This window comes from Babylonia areolata, chromosome 13 (genome assembly GCF_041734735.1).
Source record: "Babylonia areolata isolate BAREFJ2019XMU chromosome 13, ASM4173473v1, whole genome shotgun sequence".
Classification (NCBI taxonomy): domain Eukaryota; kingdom Metazoa; phylum Mollusca; class Gastropoda; order Neogastropoda; family Buccinidae; genus Babylonia; species Babylonia areolata.
Window position 1 is genome coordinate 25315868 of NC_134888.1, and position 10492 is coordinate 25326359.

General features: G+C 44.1%; 1 protein-coding gene across 1 annotated transcript in view; it reads left to right on the forward strand.

Annotated features, from left to right (window-relative positions):
- LOC143288889 (glypican-6-like) overlaps positions 1-10072 on the forward strand; it is a 235574-nt gene extending 225502 nt beyond the window's left edge. The window contains exons 7-8 of the mRNA XM_076597551.1: positions 78-253; positions 9632-10072. Of these exons, the coding sequence (XP_076453666.1) occupies positions 78-253; positions 9632-9972 (517 nt within the window). The 3' untranslated portion in view covers positions 9973-10072. The remainder of the gene's footprint in view (positions 1-77; positions 254-9631) is intronic.
- The last annotated feature ends 420 nt before the right edge of the window (positions 10073-10492 follow it).

Sequence of the window (10492 nt, forward strand, 5' to 3'; positions counted from 1 at the left end):
CCCCAATCCCCAACCCACAACCCCCCCAACACACCCATCCACCCACCCACCCACCCACCCACCCGCCCAACCAACAGGTACATCCCAGGAGTGCAGCTGGACGGGGTGATCAACCAGATCAACAACCCCGAGGTGGAGGTGGACGTCTCCAAGGCCAACACCATGTTCACGCGCCAGCTCGTGCAGCTTCGCCTCATCACCAGCCGCCTGCAGAACGCCTACAACGGGGAGGACGTCGACTGGATCGACACCGGTCAGTTGATTAGTTGGGTGTGTGTGTCTGTGTGTGTGTGTCTGTGTGTGTGTGTGTGTGTGTGTGTGGCGGATGGGCTGTGTTTGTGCATTGTGTTAATATGTATTGTGTTGTGAGGGGAAGAAGAAAACCAACACACACACACACACACACACACACACACACACACACACACACACAACACACACACACACACTCTCTCTCTCTCACACACACACACACACACACACACACACACTACACACACACCACACACTAAAAAACAAACAAACAAACAACAACAACACAAGAAAACCCCACAAAAACTAAAATACAACAACAATAAAACAAACAAAACAAAACAAAAACAAAAAGCAACGAGCGATTGACTGGTAACGTTGCAGGATAGCCAAGAAAATTCAGTTATTTTGTAGAGATCCAGGTTTTTAGCACATTATATTGTGTTGTGAGGGGGACAAAAATGGGGGGGGGGGGGGGAGAGAAGAGAAACTTATAAGAAAAGAAATACTCCTCAAACCCCTCCCACCAAAAAAACCTCAACGGACTGACAACATTGCATTAGACAGAAAAAAAAAACATTGGCAAAGACCCAGGTTTAGGCACATTGTATTGTGTTGTGATGGGTAAACAAAATAAAGTAACAGCACCCCACACTCCCCCAAAAAGAAGGGAAAAATAAGACAAAACAAACAAACAAACAACACCAAAACGGACGGACTGCTAACATTGCAATGGACAGGAAAATTATTTGCAGAGGCCCTAAGCTTTGGCACATAGTATTGTGAGGGGAAGAAGAAAGACAACAAAAACCAAACAAATACACCACCACCAGAGGGACTGATGACATTGCAATGGGCATGGGGAACAAAAAAAAAAAAAAAAAAACCACCAAAAAACAAACAAACAAAAATGCAGAGACCCCAGGCTTTGGCATAATTGCATTGTGTTGTGAGGGGGTAGACAGAAGAAGAAAATAAAACCCCGATGAAATGATAACTATGGATTAATTTATTGATATGGATACTTATATAGCGCCTATCCTCGGTCGGAGACCAAGCTTTAAGTGCTTTACAAAGACGGGGTCATTTGCTCAACAGGCTGCCTACCTGGGTAGAGCCGACTGACGGCTGCCACTGGGCGTCTCATCATTCGTTTCTTGTGTCATTCAATCAGATTTCAGGCACGCACACATACACACTCAGACAGCAGACATGTAACATTAAAAATTTTTTTTTTTTTTACCTATGACCGTTTTGTTTATTTACCCCACATACACGAAGAAAGCTCAGGGACAAGGTCGGCACATATGTTGACCTGGGAGATCGGAAAAAAATCTCCCACCCCTTACCCATCAGGCGCCGTTACCGAGATTCGAACCCGGGACCCTCAGATTGAAAGTCCAACGCTTTAACCATTCGGCTATTGCGCCCGTCAGATTGCAGAATGGACTGGAAATAAAACCATATTGCAGAGATCTGGGCATTGACACACAGCCGATTAGACCTGGAGCAATGTGTTGAACAGTTCTCTCTGTGCGGCGCTCCAGTGACTGTTCAGAGAACAGAGGGAGGAGGAGGAGAAGAGTATTGCTAGTACTTTTGTCACAACACATGTTGCTGTTGTAAAATTTAGGCTGCTCTCCACTGGGGATAGCATGTCACCAAAGTGCAGCCGCCCACTTTTTTTTTAATATTATTATTATTATTATTATTATTATTCTTTCCTTCTTTTTTTCTGTCTGCAGTTGTATTTGATTTACTCTCAGGGAGGATATTAATATATTTATCTCACAAAACTCTGCCATTGGTTCTTTTACGTGCGCCTAATTGGCGCCATGGCTCAAACATTTTATGATGATGATGATAATAATGTAATGATAATCATCATCGTCATCACCATCATCATCATCATCATTATCTTTTTCTTCCTTTTCATCATCATCGTCATTACACAGGCAGGCTTTGCAGGAAATATTACTTTTATCGTACCCCTCTCCCCCCCCCCCCCCCCCCCCACCCCACCTCGAAACCTGTTTCTTTTTTTTCTAATTAAGCACAGAAACAAAATTAGAGAATTAGTAGTCTGAGCTTTGTTCAAACTTTGGCTAAGAATAAGAAAGAAAGAAGGAACTTCGTTTTGTTGTTAAAAGATTAAGTTAAGTTCGGAAACACCGAAACAATACTATTCTTTAATAATTTAAGAAGGAAATAAAAGAGAAAAGAAAGAAACCTGAAGGTCAAAAAGAAAATCTCTCAAGATTATGGAACTGAAGGAGGGTGGATGGGTGGTGGTGGGTGGGTGGGGTGGGGGGGGGGGGATAAAGAAGAAAGACGTGGGTTTTTTTTTTCTGTTTTAAACGATTAAAGGAGAGAACTTTAGTCAAAGAAATGAAACAGTGCCTGGGATTTGATCGATTTGAAGTGAAAATTATTATTAAGAAAAGAAAGAAGAGAAAAAAAAAAGGAAAGAGGGAAGAAATTTGACTATCCTGAAAGGATAGAGTTGCACAGGGGGGACGAAAAACATCAACAACAACAACAACCAGCTTCAAATTCAATCACATTGAAATTGACTTTTTGGATTTTGTTGTTATTTTTTTTTATCCCCCCCCCTTTTCCCCCCTTTCGTTTTCATGTTGTTTTTTGTGTGTGCTGTATTTGAGCGTGCGTGCGTGTGTGTGTGTTTGTGCGTGTGTGCGTGTGTGTGTGTGTGTGTGTGTGTGTGTGTGTGTGTGTGTGTGCGTGCGTGTGTGTGTGTGGATGCTCCATCAAAACGGCTGATCGAACAGATTTCTTTGAACTTACTGTTTCTTTCTTTCTTTCTTTCTTTCTTTCTTTCCAAATAATCCCGCTCTCCCACTCCCAACCACACCCCACCCCCTTCTCTCTCTCTCCCTCCTGCCTGATCCTTCCTTGTTGGTTTTTTTTTCCCCCCTTTGCTTGCTTTCTTTTTCTTTTCCTTTTTTTTCCTTCTTTCTTCTCATAATTTGCGCATGCAGTTAGGAGGAGGAGGTGGATGGAAGAAGAAGAAGAAGAAGAAGAAGAAGAAGAAAAAAAAAGCAGATGGTAGTGGTTTGATGTGGTGGAAACGATATAGGGTCTGGCATGCAGTGTAGGGAGATTGTTGTAAAAGACTGCAGGGAATATTTTGCTGGAAGTGGGTCTTTTATGCAGTCTGTGGCAGTTTCTTCTGCCTGGAAACACGGGAGATAGCCTGCAGATAGGAGGGGAAGGAAGGGGGTGGGGTGGGGGTCTTTTTATGGTATTGGAGCATGAGAAGATGTAATTTAGGGACTGTTAGTTAGACTGGGTGGGGGTGGTGGTGGTGGTGGTGGTGGGTTGGGGGTTGAAATGTGTTTGCTGTGTTGCTTTGTGTGTGTATTGTGTTACGGTGTTTTGTGTGAGGGGGTGTGGTGTGGTGTGGTGTAGTGTGTGTGTGTGTGTGTGTGTGTGTGTGTGTGAGCTTAGAGTTGATTTCATCAAGATTTTGCGCCTTATAAATACTATTATTATTATTATTATTATTATTATGCATGTGTCGTATGAAAAGATTGCTTTTGAAATATGCTGAGAGGAAGGGAGTTATTTGAGGAGAAAGGAGAGGCTGAGAGAGAGAGAGAGAGAGGGGGGGGGGGGGGGGTGGAGAAAGAAAGAGAGTGTGGGAGTGGTGAGACGTACAGACAAAGAGCTTCGTTGACACAGATAGAGAAAACACAGAGAAGAATGGGTTGAGGGTGGAGTGGATTTTTAAAGAAAAAACAAAAGAAAAAAAGAAAGAAAGCAGAGGAGGAGGCTGACTCATCCACTCATGTCTCCAGAAAGGATTCTCTCTCTCTCTCTCCTCTCTCTTCTCTCTCTGTCTCTCTCTCTCTCTCTCTCTCCTCTCTCTTCTCTCTCTCTCTCTCCTCTCTCTCCGTCTGTCTGTCTGTCTCCTCTCTCTCTTCTCTCTCTCTCTGTCTCCTCTCTCCTCTCTTTCTCTCTCTTCCTGTGTCTCTCTTTCTCTCTTTCCCTCTCACTCTTTTGCTGATTTTCTCTGACACACAGTCATTGGTGCTCAAAACTCATGACAGAAAGGAGAGAGAGAGAGAGGGTGAGTGGGTGGGCAAGGTGGGGTGGGGTGGGGGTTAGGATGGGGGTGGAAGGGGCTAGGGTGCGGGTAGGGGTGGGGGGTGGGGGGGCTGGGATGAAGAAAGAGGAGAGGGGGTGTGGGGGACAATGGATGGTGGTGGTGGAAGGAAGGTGATTATTGGTATCGGGAGTGGGTGAGGAAGAGCTGGGGAGGGTTTGTGTGTGTGTGTGTGTGTTTATTTGTATTTTATTTTTTCATTTTTATTTTATTTCATTTCATTTTATTTTGTTTTGTTTTATTCTGTTTTATTTATTCAATTATTTTTTTTAGGGAGAAAGACGAGAGAATACCCCCCCCCCCCCCCACCCACCCCGCACACACACACACACACACACTTCTCTCCTTTCTTGGTGGTCAGACAGAGTAGAGACGAGGAAGAGAGGCTGGGGCATGGGGGGGGGGGGGGGGGGGGGGTAGAGAGAGACATAGCATGGGGGGGAGAGGGTTGGGTGGTGGAGGAGGGTTGAGGGAGGGAAAAGGTATATGTAGAGGGGATGGAGATGGGTGGGGAGGGGGAGTGGGGGTTATTGGAATTGCGCAGACGGGTGCAGTAATTGAGTGTCATGGGTCTGCGGCCATGCTGAGATGACCGTTGAGGGAGGAAGGGAGGGAGGGAAGGAAAGAGAAAGAGATGGTGGAGAAAGAGAGAGAGAGAGGGGGTGGGGGAAGGGAACTGAGATGATGAGGGAGAGAGAGGGACGGAGGGAGAGATTGGAGAGAGAGAGGGGTGAGGGATGGTGGAGACAGAGAGGAAGAGAGAGAGAGAGAGGGGTGGGTGGGGTGGGGGTGGGGGGGGACAGAGATGGTGAGGGAGAGAGTGGGACAGGAGGGAAAGATTGTAGAGATGGGGGAGGGATGGTGGAGAGAGAGAGAGAGAGTGTGTGAAGGAGCTGGAGAGACAAGAGAATAATCCTCTCTCTCATATTTGTTTTTCTCTCCCTCTGTCTGTCTGTCTGCCTGTCTCTGTCTCTTTCTTTCTCTGGCCCGTTCTCTGGTTATTGGTCCGCTAGTGTGTCACACTTTCGGTTCTGTCCCTGTGTGTTGACTGACTGGTTTACGAGGTCGATAATAAAACGCCTCCCAAAATGAAGGTTCAAATGAAAAACATTAGCAAAAATAACGATTTGATTATTTTGAGGGAAAAAAACCACAACAACAACAAAATGAAAACAGAACATAACAAAACGAACCGAAAAAAGGATTTGTGTTTTGCCGCTTGTTAGGGCGGGGAGATGTAATTTGCTAAAGAGGAAATTTAAGACGTCTAAATCCCCAGCGCTTCTGTGTCTCTATTCTCTCCCCCCCCACCCACCCCTGTCCACCCTCCTTCTCTCCCATGGCTGGGAATTGATTATAGAAAATGAAAATCAAGGGAAGAGAAGACAGAAGAAGAAGAAGAAGAAAAAGCATAGCCCCTTTCTCTCTCCCACCTCCCCCCCCCCCCCCCCCCCACGCCCTTCCTCTCCCTCCTTCTTCCTTCTCCTCTGTCGCTGTTGCTCTGTCCCCCCCCCCCCCCCCCCCCCCCCCCCTTTTTTTTTTTTTTTTTTTTTTATTGTTGTTGTTGACTGGATTAAATGAAATGCCGTGAATTGAATTGATCCGATTCTGCGTAATGGATGAGAGGGGCTCGTCTCCACTTTGGTGGCTTGGGCTCATCTCGTTATGGTTGTGTGTGTGTGTGTGTGTGTGTGTGTGTGTGTGTGTGTGTGTGTGCATGCGTGCATGCATGCATTCTCTGTGTGTGTGTGTGTGTGTGTGTGTGTCTCTTCCACCCTTGCCAAAGGATAGTATTGTCAGTGGCAATAAAACAGTGTCCGTGTCCGTCCGTCCATGTCCTGTCTGTCTTCCACCCATCTCTCTTCCTCTTCCCCCCCTACCTCCCTCCCCCCCCCCCTCTCTCTCTCTCTCTCTGCGTCCCTTTTGTCTGCATGTGTTTGCCTTGGACTTGCTCTTGGTCTGGTTTTTTTTTGTTGTTGGTTATTCTTTTTTTCTTCTCTAACTGTCTCTGCCTTTGTCACTTTGTCTGTCTGTGTGCGTGTGTCACTCTTTTGTCTTTCTTTCAGGTTTGGGCTGCTTGTGTGTGTGTGTGTGTGTGTGTGTGTGTGTGTGTGTGTGTGTGTGTGTGTGTGTTTTCCCCTTTTCTTTTCATAGTTTTCTTTCTCCTTTTGGAATATGTTGAGGATAAAAAAAAAAGATTATTGTTGTGTGTGTGTGTGTGTGTGTGTGTGTGTGTGTGTGTGTGTGTGTGTGTGAGAGGTTGGGGTAGCTGACTCTGTCCCATCAATGTCCCAAAAGTGAGCCTTCTTTTAGCATTAGCACCGGTCAGTGGATAGAATGTCCTAATTAATGGCATAATCATTTTGTTTTATTGATTTTATGATACAGATGATTATTATTCTTGAAAATGGCTTCAGACCATTAACACTAAATACACATACGAACGCAGTGCTTTTTTGATGTAGACTAAAAGTGTTGTTCATGGACATAGATATTTTCTACAATTTTTCAGCAAAGACATTTTTAGCTGTTTCTGGAGAAAAGCACTCAAGGAGAGTAATAAGTGGTTTATATTAGAGAAATTTCAAAATCATTTTCGCAGATAGAAATATATATTTGAACATCATGTTAAAAACAACCACCACCACCACCAGATATATATATATATATATATATATATATATATATATATATATATATATATATATATAGTTTGTTTAAAATCAGATGCACTGATCTGAAGGTGCAGATTGTACTGTGGGTTGCTAAACAACATGTCGTATAATTGACAAATCTACAGAGAATGCAGTATGTCATGCAGTATTCAGGCAGAGATGTTTGTATGATAGTCAGTCAGGTCCGACTAAGACCATCAGGGCAGCAGAGGAGACAACTGCTGTCCCGACTATCAGGGCTAACATTTGATTCTAGTGGAGAGTGTCTTGCCCAAGTTACATCCCCAGTCTCTCAGCCAAGAGCGTTTTAGGACAGTCAGCTGCAGCACTTAAGAGCCAGTGCAATCTTGCCTCCTTGTTTGAGAGTCATAGTCCCTCACGACGGGCGCAATAGCCGAGTGGTTAAAGCGTTGGACTGTCAATCTGAGGGTCCCGGGTTCGAATCACGGTGACGGCGCCTGGTGGGTAGAGGGTGGAGATTTTTACGATCTCCCAGGTCAACATATGTGCAGACCTGCTAGTGCCTGAACCCCCTTCGTGTGTATATGCAAGCAGAAGATCGAATACGCACGTTAAAGATCCTGTAATCCATGTCAGCGTTCGGTGGGTTATGGAAACAAGAACATACCCAGCATGCACACCCCCGAAAACGGAGTATGGCTGCCTACATGGCGGGGTAAAAACGGTCATGCACGTAAAAGCCCACTCGTGTGCATACGAGTGAACGCAGAAGAAGAAGAAGAATAGTCCCTCACAAAAGACTGAGCCGTACAGATGATTTCCCACTGCAGTGAAGAAACCATTGATCGTACACCTGTCACTTTACTGTTGGCCCAACTGTAAGCTTATGTTTATCTTCATTTCATTGTATTGAAAAAATTGAAAACGAAAGTTATGCTGAAGGTCATTTGAATGCCTGGAACTTTTGCTGCCCCTAAAACTTGCAAGTTGCTGAGTGGCAGTTGGAATGTTTGGCTAAAAAAAAAAGAAAAAAAAAAAAGAGAAGCAAATTCATATATAAATTATTTGAAATGAAAAAAAGAAGTGTTTTGTTATGTTGAATTGTTCTTTCATCTTTTGAAATACTTAATTGTTCTGAGGTGGACATTGGGTTCATAAATTCTGTGGCAATCCTTTGTTCTTCAGCAGGAGTTATTTTTTGCAAATAGAATTTGAAGTGTGTGTGTGTGTGTGTGTGTGCGCGCTTTCATGGTTTATTTTTTCATATGCATAGATGCCCCATAAACTGAGGGAATTTTTTTTATGATGCTTTTGATAAGGCTTCATCTGACTGATGCTGAGGTCCGAAATGTGTTGAAAATGACCCATCACTATGACTTTGATGGGTTTTTTTTTTCTCTCAAGGCCTGACTATGCGCTTTGGGTTACGCTGCTGGTCAGGCATCTGCTTGGCTGATGTGGTGCAGCATATATGGATTTGTCCGATTGCAGTGACTCCTCCTTGAGCTACTGATACTAATACTGATACTGTATTGGCCTATAATCCTGGACAGAGTGTGCTGAATTATCATGAAAGACTTGGGCCTTTGTATTAGCGCTGTCTGTGTTAGCAGTAATCAGTAGTGTTGAGGTATTTGAAAGGAGTTAGAGAAAGCGGCTAGGTGGGTGGATAGCACATTGTGACACCGCATTGGATGGAACATGATTAAATGGTTGGTGAATCAAGGGAAGGAACTTATCATAATCTTGTTTCGTTGGGCTTTGTAAAACGTAGGTGAGTTACCTCCCATGTATTTTTGCACACAGTTTCAAAATTGTAGTCCGTCTGTTTGCTCACATACAAATGCACATACATGTACATACATACATTGTGTGTCTCTTTACAACCCATTCTTTTTTTTTTATATAAGAAAAGGTGCTAATCACTTATTAAAGGAGGTGTGAACAGAAGGCGAAATGGTGTTCTTTTTCTTTTCACTTCTGTGTTTTTTTGTATACTTTTTTTTAAAGTCTTGAGTATTGTTCAGTATAAAATGGACTAGAATTTAACAGATGACTATTCATTGATACAATGGGAGTCACTGGACATGGATCTCCATTGTGTCAATCATCATTGCCATCCTTATGTACTTCACTTAATACCAAGAGTGAAAAAAAAGGAAAGAAAAAATGTCATTGTCTCGTTTTGAAATCTGATATTTAAGATAAAAGAATCCACTTATATTCTTGCTTTTTTTTTTATCTTCAACATTGTTTTTTTGTTTATTTGTTGTTTTTTTTTTTGTGGCTTTTTTTTTTTTTTTTTTTTTTTATCTTCAAAGCGTTGATTATCATCATCCTCATGTTCATCATTTTTCACCAAGAAGAAGAAAAAAAAAATGTCATATTCAGTTTGAGATTTGATAATCAAGGTGAAAGATCCCACTCACATTCTTGTTTATGTAATCTAGATTATATAGTATTGATGGTCATATTCATGATGTTCATTGTTTATTTGTAAAAAAAGAAAAAAAAATAATGAAAGAGAGAAAAAGGTCTTTCTCAGATTTAGATATTGAAGATAGAAGGAATCACACATATTCTTACGGGGTTTGTTTTTGTCTGTGTGTGCCTGCAGAAATTGAAGGAGTCAGTGGCTCTGGCAGTGGTGACCATGGCGGCGGCAGTGGGTCTGGCAGCGGGGTGATGACGGAGGAGAACGAGGGCGACATTGTGGACATCGACAATGTCCCGCCCTTCAAAACGGTGCCAGACAAACCCAACAGGGGTGGCGGCGGCGGCGGTCGGCCCACCAGACCAGGAGGCAATCGGCCAGGCCACGGTGGCGGAGATCGTAAACCACCGAGTAACAGGGACGACCCCCAGGGGGGTGGCTCAGTGGCACACACGGCGTCTTGGACGCTCACTGCCTGCGTGGCTGTTGCCGTGGGATGTTTATACAGAGCGGTTGTGTTTTGAAGAAGCAAGAGAGCTGTGTTAAATACTTGTGAGCTCCTCCGCCAGTCAACAAAACGAGAGTTAACAAACAAACAAACAAAAGAGCACTATTATAGATACACTTGGAAACCACTTGAAGACACATCACTCAGTCCAGAGCTTTTTTTTTTTTTTTTTTTTTTTTAAATTGTGAAACAAGAGACAATGAAGACATTAGAGCACCGATGTACTGGAACTGAGAGTTGAGAATTCAGGACTGCATGCGAGGCAACTTGTGGTGGGAAGCAAGTTGCCACCAGAGGGCAGTAGGAGAGTGCCATACAGGAAGACGGTGGGTCGAGCAGCTCCAGAACTTTTCGCTGTGCCGCCTTCCTGGAGGAGGGTGGGAGGGAATGGGGGGGGGGGGGGAGCATGTTGTGTCCTGGACACGACGCTTGTCACTGACGTGCGCCCACCCACCCCCGCCCCACCCACCCCAACTCCCCCTACTGCCTACCCCCCATCCCATACCCCCTCCCCCACTCCCCAAGGTCTCTACAAT